This window comes from Gekko japonicus, unplaced genomic scaffold, assembly GCF_001447785.1.
Source record: "Gekko japonicus isolate JY-2015 unplaced genomic scaffold, Gekko_japonicus_V1.1 scaffold1039, whole genome shotgun sequence".
In the NCBI taxonomy this organism is placed as follows: Eukaryota; Metazoa; Chordata; class Lepidosauria; order Squamata; family Gekkonidae; genus Gekko; species Gekko japonicus.
The window spans coordinates 436,934-455,102 of NW_015164218.1; the positions used below are offsets into that span (position 1 = coordinate 436,934).

At 45.1% G+C, this 18,169-nt stretch overlaps 1 protein-coding gene across 1 annotated transcript in view; it reads right to left on the minus strand.

Moving 5' to 3' along the window:
• Nucleotides 1-1,420: 1,420 nt before the first annotated feature.
• Nucleotides 1,421-18,169, minus strand: part of PLXDC1 (plexin domain containing 1) — a 93,240-nt gene continuing 76,491 nt past the window's right edge. Inside the window, exons 11-14 of the mRNA XM_015408516.1 lie at nucleotides 15,143-15,281; nucleotides 6,554-6,589; nucleotides 3,850-4,019; nucleotides 1,421-1,839 (exon numbers count right to left, since the gene is read on the minus strand). Coding sequence (XP_015264002.1) covers nucleotides 1,729-1,839; nucleotides 3,850-4,019; nucleotides 6,554-6,589; nucleotides 15,143-15,281 — 456 coding nt within the window. The 3' untranslated portion in view covers nucleotides 1,421-1,728. The remainder of the gene's footprint in view (nucleotides 1,840-3,849; nucleotides 4,020-6,553; nucleotides 6,590-15,142; nucleotides 15,282-18,169) is intronic.

Genomic DNA, 18,169 nt, shown 5'->3' on the forward strand with positions numbered 1-18,169 from the left:
AGGGATGCTTGTTCTAAGACTAAAAGTATGTATAGTACCCTTTCAGACAAAATGGCAATTACGTGTATCAGGAGGATCATCTGTACAGTGTTCTCTTCATCAAGGCTCTTTTTGTAGAAAAAGCCCAGCAGGAACTCATTAGCATATTAGGCCACACCCAACACCAGAAACCCATTAGCATATTAGGCCACACCCCTGCCAGCACAGCTCATTAGCACATTAGGATGCACCCCTATGTTATCAGAAGTGTGGTTATCCAGCCACACCCACCTTTTGCTTGTTATTCTGTTTACCTTGTTTGTTGTCAAAACCCAGGGCTTTTTTTGTAGGCCACACCCCCCTAATGAAGCCAATCCTAATGGATTCCTGCTATTGGGTGTGGCCTATTATGCTAATGAGTTCCTGCTGGGCGTGGCCAACTCAGGAGCCAGCCGGAACTCCGTTTCCTGTGCGTTCCTGCCCAAAAATAGCCCTGCTCTTCATACATGTGGTGAAATGTAAAGTACTGGAGAGAGAATGGAAACCGAGAGAACTGTACAACGTTCGAGGCTTTAAACAAAACTTAACATCTAGACCTGCCATGAGAATTCCTTGATTCTAGATTGTGTTGTGATTCCCAATTTAAAGGTGTGTGTTAATGGCATCAGAATGGAGAAAGGTGGTTAATCCAGCTCCTTGATTAATTCATCAACACAAAGATAACCTTCCTTCCATTAAAAATAAACTAAACCTTTCTGCTTCCCAGCAATAAGGTCTTCCATTTTGTCCTGCCACTGAAACCAATGACTAGAATTGGCTCTCAATTATATTCTTTTTTAAAAAAGCAGACATAATCCAAGCATCCATTGTGAGGTGGAGTTAGTAAAGTCAAAGCCGAAATATGTTGAGCCATTGTGGTGTTGTTTTTTAGGGGTCTGATGTTATGTTTGGTACATATTTTATCCGTTGGCTGGTTTAGCTGTCAACGATAGGCGATTACTGTCAACAGCAAGGCCACCTTAATTAATGTTTTCCTTCTCCTGGCTTGAATTTATACCACCATTACAGATAAATATGAAGGTGGCATTTCAGACCCAGCTTAAGTTCCCCTCAGCCCACAGATGGCAGGTGCTGCATCTGAAAAGTCTGTGAAAACGCTGAGATATTCAAACTGTGCAAATCAGACCAGCCACCCCATAATACTTGTCCATAAACTCCAACATTATGTCTCAGGGGGTGTTTAGAAAGTAAACTTCTATCTCCCAGCTAGAAGCCTGAATTTTCCCCTCACCCAACGTTTCCTTTGGATACCTTAACATACTTGTTTTCCTGCCATTTTGGGAGCTTTTGCTAAAGTGTAGTGTTAGTCAAAATGAACTGAGGTAAATGTGCAAACACGCCTTTCTGGTCACCCATAACTTCCAATTACAGGGCCTACAAAAAGCAGACAGGACAGAGGCCGCTTTTTACTGGCACTGTAACCAGCTGAAGATGGCGACACATGTTACACCGCAGTATAAAGTCCTGATTCTCTTGTAGTTTTCCCCCTTGCTTCTGTGATTTTCATGTTTCCATTTCAGTTTCGGGGGGGAGGGGGCTTTCATTTTCAATCATATTTTCTTTTTTTTCATTCCCCTTTTAACTGTTCCTGCAGTTCCAGTTCATAATGAAATAAACAGGAGACACTGTGACTTGGGGAGACCCTTGAAGTTTTAAAGGTGTGGGAGAAATGAAACTGGAGTGCTGCTCTCAGCATTGATCGGCTTCGACAAAACCCTCCTTCTCGTGACCAGCTGGCTCCACTTCAGTATACGTTGTGTGGTTTCTGAACTTCATGGCGGGCCACTGATGCGGCCTTCGCTGCAGTTTGAGAAAAAGAGAGCAGCACGTTAGTACAAGGAGAAAGCCTTTACCCAGACATATACCTGTTGCTGCGCGCTCTCAAGCTATTCAGTAATTCCTTACAGACAAAAAACAACTCTGTTGTGATATACAGAGCTCTCTTGCTCAGAAGGGCTGCCCCATTCATTTCAACGGAGGGGACGGCTGCATGCACAGATCCTGTGGGCTGCACAAAACTGCCCCCTCCATTGAGAAAGAATAGGATGGCTTGACCAGTTCAGGAAACCTCTGTATGCATCACTGGGGTCATTCAGTGAAAGTAAATTCCATTCAATGTGTAGATTTTTTCTTATAGCTGGGGCTGCTTCCACGTAGAGGGCAATTCCCCATTGTGTATAGGGGGAGGGGAAATGGTGCCAATGTGGCTTTTGAGCCTTCCGAACTGAGTGGTCACACGGCCGTTTTGATCGGGTTTCACTGCTGTTCCCTCTCACATTTAAAATTGCTGATCAGACGGCTGCATCCATCTCCTGCATTGAAGTGGGCTCACTCATGCAATTCTCCTGGTTCCCTAGCGAGTTTTCCTACAACCGGAAAATCAAGTACTTTCCGGATATTTGCACTTTGAATCAGCGATTTCACTGATCTGGACGGCCATCTCTCGCAATTAGGTCATCCGAACGTCCTCCTCGCAATGTTTTCTTTTTTTTACAAGCTTCCATCATTGTGCCCATGAGCAATCCTGCGCTGAATAAATTCAATGTATAAACGTTCAAGTGCACATATAGACTCCAGTGCTCAGTTGTATGTCGCCAGTTAATTTTCCTGATCAAATCTACAGCGGGAACAAATCGCTGTAAGCTTGCTGTGTGACCACATCCTGAAAACCCACTTTGACTGCAGACTTTCTGAAAATATTGTACCCGGCAGGTTGGATGAAAGCAGGGGAAGCAAATGATTGGAGGACGATGTCATGTGGATGGATATTCCTCTTCACCTCAAGTTCCCGAACAGAGCAAAATACCTCTGTGAAAGGGAGAGGGGTTTTTTTTCTTTCTTATATCCCCAGAAATTTGTCCTTCAAAAACGTATTTCCTTTATTTTGGATAGATCTGCAAAAATGTATTTCTGGTGCGGGAGTTCTGGGTTTGCTTCAGTACTCTCTGAGCTGTCTCTGTTGGGGCCTAAATGGTGTGCTGAAAATGCAAGGTGAATAATCGATGTTCTGCACAGAGCAGGTACTGAACCAGATGTTCAGAATTTAATTTCCAGAACTGTATCCACAGGGGCTCAAATTGGCAATGATGCCACTGAAGGGGAAAGAGGTAAAAACCAGGGGACAGAGAAAGATTGGATCTTCCGAGCGATTTTTTAATGAGCAGTGGCGGCTGTGCAGGCCTCAATCCAGATTTTAAAAGGAAAACAGTAGAGGTTGCACTTTCTTCCCCCTAGTGTTTAAACTAGAGTTGCCAACACTGGGCTGGGAAACTCCAAGCAGCAAGATGGTTGCAGGCAGGAGCAGAGGGGGTGCGACGCCAGCTGTGGTGCGATGTCACTTCCAGTAAAAACCCATGACACAGGGTAGCTCTAGGAAACCCCACCACAGAGTTTCCAGTGATTTCTACAGCTACCCTGTGTCACTTCTGGGTTTTTACAGCCAGTGATGTAAGCACAACAAATGATGTTACCATTTTTAAAAAAATTTATTCTGCCCATGGCTCAAAGTGGCAGGGAGTTTGGCAGCCCTAATCTCACCAGGGCATAATGCCACAGAGTCCACCCTCCAAAGCAGCCATTTTCTCCTGGGCAACTGATCTCTGTAGTCTGGAGATTAGCCGTAGTTCTGGGAGTTCTCCAGGCCTCACCTGGAGGTTAGCAACCCTAAGTTAAACCCTGATTCAAGTTTACTATTTCAAAGTGTCCCATCTTAGAGCAGGGAAAGCTTTGGCTGGGTTTCAATAGGTGAATTTTGGTCACCACGTTTTCAGACAGACTTGCCGCAAGGATTGAACCGAGTCTCAAAATCACCTCAAAGAAGAACCAAGGCGCACTGGAGGTAGGATTGAAACTTAGGCTGATGTAGATGCCAGCCAAGATGATGGCGGCAATGAGCAAGACTGCCAGCACAATCCCCACAATTGTTCCTGTGTGGATCTGGGACCCCACTTTCTCTGTGGGGAGGTCATCGTTTCCCAAACCTGCAGGAGAAATTTCCATGGGGGAGAGGAAGCAAGAAGGAGAATTTTCATCAGTATTTTCGTCAGATACAACAATAGTAACAAGACAAAAAGGAAGGGGGTTAGGAGAGAAGACAACAGGGTCGGTGAGATAAACTCTGTACAGGCAGAGGTCATTTCTGGGGGGAATGCGGGGGAACACAGTTCCCCCGGGTGAGGTGCAGGGGGGTGGGGCACATGACGAAGCCCCGCCCCCTGCTTCCGGCCGCCCCGCTTCCAGCCCTCATGCAGCCAGGAGGAGGCAGGAGAAGAGGGAGGGTAAGTTGCTTCCTCCCCGCCTCTCCCCACCCCTGCCTGCCTGGGGCCAGGGAGGGCCTTGGCGGGGCTTCCTCGCACTCCCGCTGGCCTTGCAGGTCCACCGCCGGGCCCCTGATGTCAGGGGGTGTGGCATATGCTAATGAGTTATGCGAATGAGTTCCCCTAGCTCTTTTTCTACGAAATGACCCCTGTGTACAGGCATATATGAGCAAAGGTCTTCAGCCTAGTAGCTGCGACACCATTTCAGAACCCATGGCTCATAATGCCTTTAGGTTGGATCAAACAGTCATAAACCACCATTGAGCGAGAAAGGGCCTTTAGAGAGATGGCTGAGTATGAGGAGTTTGCTTTAGGGGGATGTAAAAAAGCCATTCAGAAACACTCACCATTTCTGTTCCATGCATAGAAATTCAGAGGAATCGGATTATATTCAGGCCGTCGAGTGGCATATTGAGGGAATATGGTAATCATGGGTAGCTGTGTTTTGCAGCAGGGACTTTAGATATATGAGCTTGTGTGTTTGCTCCAACTTTCCAGATTTGTGAATTGACTAATTTAAAAAAATGTTAATTTCTTTGGAGCAGTGATATCTGTGAGATCTTACTTATAGGCTCCAGTCTCGTTGGTTGGGATGGGATTGAAACAACTCGACATTTATAGTTAAGAATATCTGCTCCAAGGGGTTTTGTGGGATTAAGAAAACCTGTTTTATGGAGTCCCTCTAATTATGACTAGGAATGGGAGGAGGAGGATGTATGGACCTACAGTCTCATGCTCAGGTTCTGCACATTGGAAAAAGGAGGGGGGAAGGATCACCTCGTATATATCAAAGTTCAACAATGTTTATTTAAAGGAAACTCTCACAAACTTCAAAAGGCATTCCAGCCAACAACAGGAACATTTTGTCACCCTTTCAGAAAGAATGCGGCTTCAAAAATCCGGGTAATTAATGGTCCTCCCAGCTGAGCGTGATTAGAAGAAAAGCACCCGCACCTCACCCCCTCTCTTAAGAGGCCTGGTTTGCCAAAGCAACTTACAGTAGCTCAAATATCAGAAGAGGAGGTTCTAAGCAGGGTTCCCTCTAAGCTGAGTTAGTGTGAGCTAGCTCACAGTTTTTTGGCCTCCGGCTCACACATTTTTGTCTTAGCTCAGGAAGGGTGGCTCCAGAGCAAACTAATTTATGCAGTAGCCAAATGGCAGTAGCTCACAAAGTAAAGTTTTTGCTCACAAGACTCCACAGCTTAGAGGGAACATTGGTTCTAAGTGCAATTAGAAGATAGCCAAGTCCCTCTCTGACTGTGACTGGAGAGGGGGGGAGAGCGGGACAGGTGGCAAGGGACGGACAGGTTGTCTGAGAAATGACAGTGCTGTCCCCATCGCCACAAGAGCCCTACTGGCTCTTTGTGCAGCTCAAGCCACAATGCCAGACCTGCTACATCCCTTCCTAAGGGAAAAGACCCCAGTCAACTTAATAGCTGAAACGTGGTTGATGGAATCAGTGTAAACCATGGAAATCTCTGCCTGCTCCCCTTTCAAAAGACAGGCCAGCCATCCTCTAGGTGTACCTAGGCAATTGCCTAGGGTGTGAGAGATGGAGGGGAGCAACCAGCCCTGTTACCCCCCCCCCGCTCACCCAAAGCACTGGGGTCTGCCAGGGTGAGCAGCAGCCCCAGGAAGTGTCCCCAGCCCCAGTTCTGGCAGCCTCGTCCCACATTATATCACCAAAAGGGGGGGGGGCAATTCTCCCACTATAGTGGGAGATCTCCTGCTGGCAGCTCCCCCTGGACCTATCCTCCCTCTAGCATTTCAAGGCTGGTGGGGGGAAATGGGAGATAATTGGGGGGCATGCTGGCAGGCAATGTCACTTCTGTCAAAAAACCCACAAGGGATGTCATGACATCAGGGACAATGCTCTAGGGCTCATCCAAAACTCTATGGTTGAACTATAAAGTTTTGAGCAAATCCTAGAGTGCTGATTGCAGTGTCATGACATTGCATCCTGTTTTCACAGGAAGTGACATTATGAGCCTTTTTCTGCCCCAGAAATTCTCCCAGTGGGTTGTCATCTGTGGCTGGCAACCCAGCCAACAAGAGTGTTTTTTATTAGCCATAGACCTGGCATTCATAAACAGGAATTTTAAGACATGAGAGCACTGAGACAGCAAATTCCAGGACATACACATCTTCTAGCATATACATCTCAAAAAACCTGGATCATGAGCCGATTAGACTCTTACCTTCTCCTTCTGCATTCTGGTTTAACTTTGTGTCATCTATCAGAAAGAGAGAAAAGCAAAAATCAGCAATGGGGTTCCTTTAGTAAACTGTTATTCAGGGCAAGACTACATGTCACTGTTTTTAAAGAGTTAGGTCTGGGTTCCCCGCAGCCACACAGCAGCTACAGGAAACAGCTTCTAAAAAAGAAAAAGAGGAGAGCTCAAAAACAGTGCTGTGGGGGAAGGAAGGGCTCCTGCCACCCCCCAAGCCATTTTCCTGCATGAAAACTATGCAGGGGGTGGGAGTTATTTCACTGAATTTACTGCTCCACATGGAGGTTATGGGAGCAATCTTAAGCAGGTCTGCTTTGAAGTCCCATCTTATTCTGTTGGACTTACTCCCCATAAACTGTCCATAGGTCTACAGACTTTGTCCTTAAGACACACAAAAATCTGCATCTGTGTGAGTGTACATAAAAGTTATTACTGGCCAAACTTGCTAGTAAGGTACAGGGATAATTCATCTACCAGTAATAATGCAGGTAGACTCTGACACCCAACTATTATCATGAAAATAATGGGACAATACATGTTGATATTTCAAATAAACTTTCACATCCCACAATTTTGCCATATATCAGTGCAATCTTAAAAAGAGCTATACTTTCCTAAACCCACTGAAGTCAATAGGCTTAAAAGGGCACAGCTAGGATCGCCAATCCCCAAGTCAGGCCTGGATATCTCCTAGAATTACATAAGGTTACCAGGTCCCTCCTGGCAACCAGTGGGGGATGGGGGGACTTACCAGCAGAAAGAGAAAAGTCCAGGCCTCCTCACCAGCATCACACAGGAAGTGATGTCCTCACACTCCAATGTCACTGTGACACTCTGGTATTTGAGCAAAAACTCTATGGTAAAGCACACTTTTACCATAGAGTTTTGGCCTAAATACAAGACATTGCTCAGATGGCACTGGTGTGATGATGTCACTTCCTATGTGACCCAGATGTGATATCATCATGTCGGTGGCATCAGGGTAATGCTCTGGTAGTTGGGCAAAAACTTTATGGTAGAAGTCAAATTTACCATAGAGTTTTTGCCCAAATACCAGAGCATCACCCCAACGATGATGCTCTGGTATTTCACTTCCAGGTTGCATTGGATCATGATGTGCAGCATGATGTCACTTCCAGGTTGCACTGGAAATGATGTAGACACATCACTGCAACGTTGGCTGGACCTCCCACTCCTGGTAAGTCTCCTCCCCACCCCTTGCCAGTTGCCAGGATGTACCTGGCAACCCTATGTTTTTCCCAACCCAGAGCTGACAACCCTAGGTGCAACTCTGTTTAGGATTGAACTGTAAATCACACTTAGAGAGTAGTGTGGCTCATACCCTGTCACAACTTGTGTTAGTCTTCAAGGTGCTACTGGACTCATGCTCTTTCCTATTGGTACAGACAAACACAGCTACCCATCTTGATTAGTACTGTAGGTTTGTTTTTTGTGTTTTCACAAAAAGCTTATTTCCAAAGATACAAATGTAGATTAATATTTCTCTTTCTCTCTCTCATACATGTGCACACAAATATTTAGGCCATGTGTCTTTGAAGACTTGATTTCAATCTGGGTCATCCGTTCCTCTGCTGATCTGCTTACACTGTTAATTTTACCAAAAAAAGCACCATGTTTTCATTTGCAGAAGTCATTCCAGGGGGTAGCCGATAAATCCACTCCTGGTTTACCACCGTTTCCTCCCCTGGAAGGAATTAGTCAGAGAGAGGAAGAGTTCTGTCTCCTTTGACACTTAAGCACTTCTGGCAGAAATCCTTTGGGCTCATTCATTCCGGTAGAAGACACAGATGAGATCCAAATAACAGGAATATCAGTAGCATCTGTAAATGTCTCCATGGCCTAGTCTAAGCTCCCAGGATATCTTCACAGCTGGTGCACAAATACATATTTTTTTCAGTTTCAAAATCACAGCCCCCCTACTATGTTCGTTCACATTGCAGCATCCTGTTATTTCTAATGCAACTGCTCAAAGTTGGAAATTTCCAAAAGCTCCAACGCTCTCGAATTGGTATACAAAAATATGGGCACAACTAATCATGGGGGAAATCTCTGACAATTTACTACAAATGTAAATTTATCCAAGATAACTAATTTTCATGGAAAAGTGGTTCCCCTTCTTCGAATTCTTCGAAAAAGATATTCTACCCCCTAACCCCATCCATCAGGAACTTCAATGTGGCAAATGAGGTTCAATGTGGCCAAGTGCAAAGTGATGCACATTGGGGCCAAAAATCCTAACTATAAATACACGTTGATGGGGTCTGAACTGGCAGAGACTGACCAAGAGAGAAATCTTGGAGTCATAGTAGATAGCTCAATGAAAATGTCGAAACAGTGTGCAACTGCAGTAAAAAAGGCCAACGCTATGCTGGGGATTGTTAGGAAGGGAATTGAAAACAAATCAGCCAATATCATAGTGCCCCTGTATAAATCGATGGTGTGACCTCATTTGGAATACTGTGTGCAATTCTGGTCACCACACCTCAGAAAGGATATTATAGCATTGGAAAAAGTGCAGAAAAGGGCAACTAGAATGATAAAAGGGTTGGAACACTTTCCCTATGAAGAAAGGTACAAGTGCTTGGGGCGCTTTAGCTTGGAGAAATGACGACTGAGGCGTGACACGATAGAGGTTTACAAGATTATGCATGGGATAGAACAGGTAGAGAAAGAAAGTTACCTTTCTCACAACACAAGAACTTGTGGGCACTCAATGAAATTAATGAGCAGTAGGCTTAGAACAGATAAAAGTACTTGTTCATCCAAAGAGTGATTAACACGTGGAATTCACTGCCGCAGGAAGTGGTGGCGGCTACAAGCATGGAGGAATCAAGAGGGAATTGGACAAACATATGGAGCAGAGGTCCATCAGTGGCTATTTGCCACAAGATATAGATTGGAACTCTCGGTCTGGGGCAAGTGATGTTCTGTATTCTTGGTGCTTGCAGAGAGGGGCAATAGTGGGAGGGCTTCTGGTGTCCTGGCCCCACTGGTGGACCTCCTGATCACGCCTGGTGTTTTTGGCCACTGTGTGACAGAGTGTTGGACTGGATGGGCCATTGGCCTGATCCAGCATCGGCTTCTCTTATGTTGTTATGTTCTAATCTTTCTCTTTCTCTTAATCTCTTTTTTACACTTGCAGATGTCAGGAGGCAGAGCCTGACTGCTGTTGATCGATTGTAATCAACATGCTAGTTCCTCATTTGGTTCGATCATTTGATTTTATTATTATTTACGTCCAATTTACTAAGTACAGATGTACCATCACTAGAAATATTTACACTTGATTTTGAATGTATAACATATGTGTTTAGACAGTGCTATGTTTGTTTCTTGATCTTGTTTTTCAATGTGACTGTAGTTTCTGTAAAAATTCCATTAAAATAAAATAAAGAATCTGTTCTACTCATCTACTCACCCTCTATCAACAAAAGGCCATATTCCCAGGAGTAGACCTGGCCTCCTATTTACCAGCCTGGGGTGGGGAATTACCCATCTCAACCCCCAATTTCCTGCCCCCAGGGAACTGAGGAGTGGAAAAACAGGTTGCTTACCTGTAACTGGTGATCTTCAAGTGGTCATCTGTGCATTCACACCCATGGGATCTAGTGCCTTAGCAAGCTCTTTTAACGAATTTTCGTGCCCAGTCCCCCAGAGGGGTGGGCGCGGACATCCGTGGCAATGTCACCGTAATTTAACACAAGCGCCACAAAAAGCCCTCAGATATTTCTTCACATATTATGGTTTGTCTGTGGAATTCTTATGGAGTGATACATCAGCCCTGTGTACATTTTCCTGTTAGGGTGTCCCCTGGGCTGTTGGAAGATGACTCAGAAGAGAGAGACCCCTATGAGGGGAGAGAAGCCCCCTCCAGTCGTCATTATACCCTGGACTCCTTGCAACCTAGAATATCCAGGAGAAGACCTTCTGCCTTGTCTGTGATAACCAGCTCCATCTAAGAGCCAGAGCTTCAGGCCTCCCAAGTGGTACCTTCCACCACCAGTCTCCTCAGTCCACCCTCCCCCCTGGAAAAAAGGAGGCAGAGAGCCAGAGCTGGAGCCTGGACCAGGTGGAGGAATGCATGCCTGGCAGCCTGGAGCCTTCCCTATTCTCACTGCACAGAGGAGGAAGGTGCCAGGCCTTAAGTCCCAGCAGGACATGGGACTGAAGTCTCCCCTCCTGGAAGAGGCTGGGATAGGGTTGCCAGCTCTGGGTTGGGAAATACCTGGAGATTTTGGGAGTGGTGCCCAGGGAGGGCAGAGTTTGGGGAGAATCCTCAACAGGGTACAATGCCATAGAGTCCACCCTCCAAAGCAGCCATTTTTTCCAGGGGAACTGATCCTTGGTTGTCTGGAGATCAACTGTAATAGCAGATCTCCAGGGCCACTTAGAGTTTGGCAACCCTAGGTTGCGACCAGTGGCTCCCCCATAACTCTTCAGCTGAGTCGCACAGCCGATTCAACCACTTGCCATGGCAGATGGTGTTAGACCACAGTAGTTCTTGGAGTGTGCCTCTGAGTATGTACAGCAGGGGGGTGTCAAACATACGTCCCACAGGCTGGAACTGGCCCCTGCAGGGCTGGTATCCAGCCTGTGAGCAACTGGCTCGCTCCTGCTTCCTTCTCCAGGGCTGCTGCTGCTGCATTGCTAAGCATCTCTTTCTTCCAGTGGTTGAGATCTCCTGCTTTGTCTTTTGGGGAGGAAGGGAGGAGGGAAAAAAAGAGAGAGCATGTGTGTGTGCACCAGAGAAAAGCGTCCTCAATTGCTGTCTCCTGCTTTATCCTTTTGGGAGGAAGGGAGAAGGGAAGGAAAGAGAGCATGCATATGTGCACCAGAGAAAAGCTTCCTCAATCGCTCTCCTGCTTCGTCCTTTGGGAAGGTAGAGGGGGGGGGAGGGAAGGAGAGTGCACACATGTGTGCACCAGAGAAAAGCTTCCTCAGTCACTCTCTCCTCCTTCGTCCTCCGGTGCTGCTGCTGTGCTGCCAAGCCTCTCTTCCCTACATCGGCTGAGATCTCCTCCTCGGGAAGGAGGGAGGGAGGAAGGGGGAAGGAAAAAGAGAAAGCATGCCAGAAAGAGACGGAGTCCCGTGGCACTTTTAAGACTAACCAAGTTTTATTCTAGGTATAAGGTTTTGTGTACATGCATACTTCTTCAGAGAGAGGGAGGGAGAAAAGGAGATTGTTCTGACAACCACAATTTATACTAAGGCTCTGCTGTTTACTTTGAGACCTGATCACACACGGGCACATTAAAAAAAGGAAGGGGGGCAGGAAATAGATGCTTCTGGGATAAGGGGAATTTAAGGGAAATTATTTGAGCTTATTCTGAAAAGTTTTATTTTCTTTTCGATTAGATTTCTCTGTGTCTATCTGGGATTTTATTTTATTTTAAAAAGACCCCGATTAGGAATTACAATACTGGAAGTAGTTGGCTAAGTATTTAAAAATACATTTGTGGTTCAACATGTGGTCTCCCTCTCTCCCCTCCCATCTCACTGGCTGCCTTTCTTCACATTAACCTTGCTTTTTTAAACTGTTTCATTATCATCACTAGCACAAGTAAATTTGTCTGAAATCAACACATTATTTCACTTGCAGAGGTTCCCCTTTCCAATTCTAACAGAAGAAAGAAAGAGGGAGAGAGGGAGAGGGAGAGAGAGAGAGAGACCTAATAGCACAGCTTGCAATCTTTATTAGTGGACGACTAACAAAATTTGTAACAGGGTATGAGCTTTTATGAGTCACTGCTCACTTCTTCAGATACAGTTAGAATGTGAGTCCATCTGTCCTTATATCTCGAAGAGTGAAATGGTTTCAGACACCAAATGACAATAGCAGGCATTGGTAGTAAGAGAAGAAACGTAGGTCTCAATTCAGTCCAGGATGCATTGTCCTCGGCTTCATTATCAGTTGCTATTCAGCAGTCTCTATTTCTAATCTCCCTTTGAAATTCCTTTGTAAGAGAACTGCTACTCTTAGGTCAGCAATCTTTAAGCAATATTTTATTAGGATGTTAGAAAGGCCTGTTATATAGAAGGCTTTCCTCTTGTAGGTCTGATATTGTTAGCAGACAACATAATAGGTACAAAGTTCATGATTCTGTAGTTCTTAGGGCAAACCTTTCAATGTCTGGGTCAGATAGGATTTTAGTCTCGTATCAGTAATGAATACTTTTGTTTGGGGAAGAAAAAGCTTTAGCCGATATGCCTTAGGTCATGTCAAGTAAATATGTGACGCTATTGCATAGACACACCTTTCTTACATTTGACCAATAAGGAGATTTTTATGTAAATGTTGTTTAAGTTTTTGTAACCAATTATGCCTTTTGAATATTATTCCCATGATGATGGTATGATGATGTCATTTTAAGTATTTAACTTTATGTATTTCCTGAATATGTTCAGAATATGCTCAAGAAGATGAAGAAGAAAAAGAAGAAAGTTGTCAATTTCTGGTTAACTATTTGGTCTAATTGTTTTCCTATTAATTGAGGCATGTTTCCTAATTATGCTGAGAAGAAAGCAATCTGTTTTGATGGGTCCTTTGGCCTAACTGTTTTCCATATTTCATTACAATAAAATACAAGAACTTCCTCCTCATTTGACTTCATTTTTGACATGGAATCTAATATTTACAACAGTAGAAAGAGTAAGAGTCCAGTAGCACCTTAACAAAACTTGTGGTGTCATTTTGTCCATGGGTACTGATGTTTGTAGCCTGAAGGTCCATTGTAATTCTAATCTCCAGCCACCACCTGGAGGTAGCAGCCCTAGAAACCATGCAGGGGAAGGGTTAAATCACCTCTCCTTCACACAGCCTTGATCTGAATTGGGGCCCCTATGGCTGCCAGCTGCCCTTAAAAATCACTGGGAAGATCTATTCCTGGTCTAGTGAGTAAACATAATCGGTGTCCACACAGACTAGATGTTGCTTGAGCCCCATTTTCTCTGTCTTTCCCATTCTACTCTTTGCTGCTTCTACAAATACATTTTCCTGCCCCGGCACAGCTGGTTATTGTAGCCTTCTTCCAAGAATAGAAATCAGCTTCATGCTCGACTATGTTGTCAAAAAAAAAAAAAAGTGGAAAAAATCCCCACTTTTTTCTCTGCCCAAATTAAAAAAAAATGAATCGGGAAATCATCACAGTTGCAGTGGGGTGCTTCCCTCATCTTTTAATAGCTCTTTTCAAAGTCAAATCTGTCACAAAAGAATTCTTTCCTCTCCCTTCTTGCTTGCTGAAGGGCAATTACTAATGTTCTTTTCTATTTATTTTAATTAGCAGCTCACGATAGGGACTATTAAGCAGCAAAATTGAACTGGTACCTGTCACTATTCTCAGAGGGGATACAGCGTTGGTGCTAACAGAGGCATATTATGCATGAGATCCTGGGGAATAAGACAGTACTTCTCATGCTGGAGAAAATTAGGTTAGATTGCAATAATGTCCTATTTATTGGAGACAGTGGTCACCATTGCATCTTGATTTTTACTAATTTCTAAAACGAGAGGTAACAGAGCTCAGAGCTCTGCCTGAGAGCACTGCCCTCCTCCCCAGATGTGTGACAGTTGCTTGTTAGTCATATTTTGTGTTATTCATATTATGTCTCCCAGTTTTACTTCAGACCTTCAGAGCTATGTATTTCACGTATAACAAGAGTTTTATAAATGCACAGGGCCTGTAAGACGGAGCTCTTCCGCCAGGCCTTTGCATAGGAGCCGCTGCCACCATTGTGCCACCACCGAGTTGCCATCTATGATGGTGGATTAGATCTATAAGTGAACCGGCCCTGGGAAGACGCCTAGGTGACCAAGAACCTATATTGCCAGGCTAGGTGATAAAAGGATCCCATCTTCGAGAGATAAGTTAATATCTAGAGCACCGCACTTTATTTATTGATTGTTTTATACTGTTTTAACTGTTTGTTATGGCATTTGCCACTGTTGGAAGCCGCCCTGAGCCCATCTGGGAAGGGCGGGATACAAATCTAATAAATAAATAAATAAATAAATTTCTCAGACTGGGAATCAAGACCCAAAAACTAGGCCAGAGCACTGTCACAGACACAAATAGAGTCGTCAGGTTGGCTGCTGGTAATAGCAGAAGGTTTGGGGGTGCAATGCAGTGATGTCACTTCTCGGCGAAGACCTGGAAGTGATGTCACCGCATCGAGCAATGCTCTAAGACCAGAGAGATTGTAGAAATTCCTAGAGAGTCATGTGACTGTGACAGCACTTCTGAAGTGATGTTGCTGTGTCACATGATATACCCCCCCCCCATTTTCCAACTAATGCTCCCTCTAAGCTGTGGAGTCTTGTGGTTTAAAGATTACAAGCTTTCCTCCAGAATCCATAACAAATTAAGTTTTGTGAGGGAGCTGAAAATTCTCAGATTGATATACCTACACCATTCATGAAACTGCAGATCTTGGATTCTTCGGGCATAAGAGGTATTCTTCTTGGATTCCTTGGGCATAAGATATACCATCAGGTCTATCCTTCTGCCTACCATTATAACCTCTGACCCTAGCAGTTACCTTCAGTGGTTAGGCTGTCAACAAAACGGGAAGAAGTAGTTGTGACATCCTCCCTGAACGGTGTGAAGGGACTGCTGTCGGGGGGTGATGAGTAGTAATGTCCATCCTCTTCAAAGTCTGCACAAGTCCTCTCTTCTGACTGAAAAAGCAAGCCAAATCAAACTGTTACTTGGCTGCTGCCCTTGTTTAGAATAGTGGGCTTTTGGTACACATCATGTCCCTACCACACTTCTCTAACTAGTCTGTAGTGTGTGTCTGACTCCTCCCCTGACCATCACCATTGTCTCTCCACTTTACTCTCCATAATGGCCAAAGGGTCTGGCAGCCACAATTTATAGTTAGTATCCATAATATTAGGTGAGCTACCCTCCACACCACCAATTTCCATTAGTTTTGGACTAGATGACCACTTCATTCCTTATAAGATTACAGTGGCTGGAAATCCTAGATATGGAATCCCCAGGCTCAACGAGACTTTGGAATTTTAATAACTGGGAGAGGGTGTGACAACCTCCTATTGGGGAGGACTAGGTTTCTCTTTAAATTATTCTGGGTGTTTATAAAATAGGTAGTCCCGGCTGCCACCAGGATTTTTCTAAATTCCAAATCCACTCTCAGTTTCTTATGTTGGTATTGTGACCCAGGGTCTAGGCTTTCAAGGGTCTCTGTGGTCCTGAGGAATAATTGATATGACTTCTGGGAATAACTTAAATAAGAGGGGATTTATTGAAAGGGGAACAAAATAAGAGGTTGGTTATTATGTAACTGGTTGGGAATAAGGTTCCTATAAATGAGCTTGTCAACTGTATCACTTTAATACACATATACTGATCCTTCTCAGATCCCACATAGATTCTTTCACCTCTCTCACTGACTGAATTTCCACTGAACAACTTCAACTCATTTTTTCAACTATCTCTCCTAACTGACTAACTGACACTCACCCAGATCCACTTTAAAAGCTGCTCCCACATTCTCTCATCCTCCAATCACAGCACATATCTCTCTCTCTCAATCACTTTACTCTGCATTCACTGCACTGCAACCAAACATTTAAAAAGACACACCCACTCTTAAAACAAGGAATCGTTACAGAGGGCACTACCACAAAATGGCTGCTATGATGGAGGCAGCTGTTTCTAAACAGATGCCCTGCAGACACAAAGGCTAGGCCTGCTGGATTCTTCTGAAGTACCTCTTATTCCATTGAGGCAGAAGAATGTTGAGGCTGGCTCTTTGCTTTGAGGAAGCAAATGGATGCTAGGAAACCTGCTGGTGGTTGCCCATAGCTACCATGGACATCATGTTCAGTATTTGACTTGGTCCCCAATGATATTACAACTTAAAAACATGTCATCAGCAGGGGTAATTTCCTGTAGGAGCGCACAGGAGCGGAGCTCCGGCAGTAAAGAGCCCAGGGGGTGGGCACATGCAACAAGCCCCACCCCCTGCTCCCAGCAGCCTTCAGTCAGAGCAAGAAGCAACCAGGTAAGCTGCAGAGCCCCCCACCCCGGCCTCCCGGTCCAAAACAGTCCAGTGGCACCTTTAAGACCAAGTTTTATTGAGGTACAAGCTCTCCCTCCTCTGCGAGGACAGATCTGCATGTTCCCCCCCTCAATAGCTAGCAATCCAAAACAGTCCAGAGGAGCCTGAGCGGTGGGTGTTGCCTTCTGACACACTTCCGGTGATGTCAGGGGGTGTGGCATATGCAAATAAGTCATGCTAATGAGCTCCTGCACCTCTTTTTCTGCGAAATTACCCTTGGTCATCAGTATACCAAAAGGCAGCTGTTTGGCTAAACTTTTGTATGCTGTTCGGTAATATTTCTAAAATGATCATTGTGGTTGGGGTCTTTTGTTATGTCTTGTCATGATCCTGGGCCTGTAGCAGTGCAGCTCTATGGAGGCCTAGTGGCTCCAGGAAAGCCTATATTAGAGTGACTACAGGGCCTACATTTCCCAGGTACCCTCCGGACCCTGTGATTGGCTAACATGGAATTTGAAAGGAAAACTTATACCAGTAGAGGAGTAGAGGGTGGTGCCTGGGAAGAAGAGATAAAAGGCCTTGCCCAAAGCGGGAGGGTGTTCTCTCTCAGGGAGCAGGGCTGGTGAGGCTGCTGTGGAAAGATGGAATCCCCCTGCCAAAAGGGTGATGTCAGTCTGAGACCACGTGCCTAGAGAAGGCTAGGACAGTATAGTCAGATGCATTAGGATTTGTTATTTTGCTGGTTTACCTATCTTTACCGTGCTCATTTTTCTTACATGTTTTTGAACTACAGTTGTTATTAAATCTCTTTAATAAAACTAGGTTGTTACTCTGCCTGGATCCTCACATATCATTCGGTCACTTATAAGCAGGGCTTTTTTTGTAGAAAAAGCCCAGCAGGAACTCATTAGCATAATAGGCCACACCCAACAACCGAAACACATTAGCATATTAGGCCACACCCTGACATAGGGCTGCCAAGTCCCTCCAGGGGGCGGAAACCCCCCACCCCAGAGGCCCATTCCCCGACGCTGGTGAATCAGGCCCTGGGGGGAACCCCGCCCCAGCATGCACGTCACAGGAAAGTGACGTTATGATGCCGGGCAAGCTACGGGCGGGGCCACGGCCATACAAGGGAAAACTCTATGGTTTCTATCCTGACAGCACAGCTCATTAGCATATTAGGCCGCAGCCCTGTGTTGCCAGAAGTGTGGTCATCCAGCCACACCCACCTTTTGCTTCTTATTCTGTTTACCTTGTTTCTTGCCTTTTTTTTGTAGCAGGGACTCCTTTGCATGTTAGGCCACACACGCCTACTGTAGCCAATCCTAATGAGTTTCTGCTGTTTGTTACCTTTTTTTGTAGCAGGGACTCCTTTGCATGTTAGGTCACACATGCCTACTGTAGCCAATCCTAATGAGTTTCTGCTGTTGGGTGTGGCCTATTATGCTAATGAGTTCCTGCTGGGTGTTGCCAACTCAGGAGCCAGCCGGAACTCCGTTCCTGTGCGTTCCTGCCCAAAAATAGCCCTGCTTATAAGGG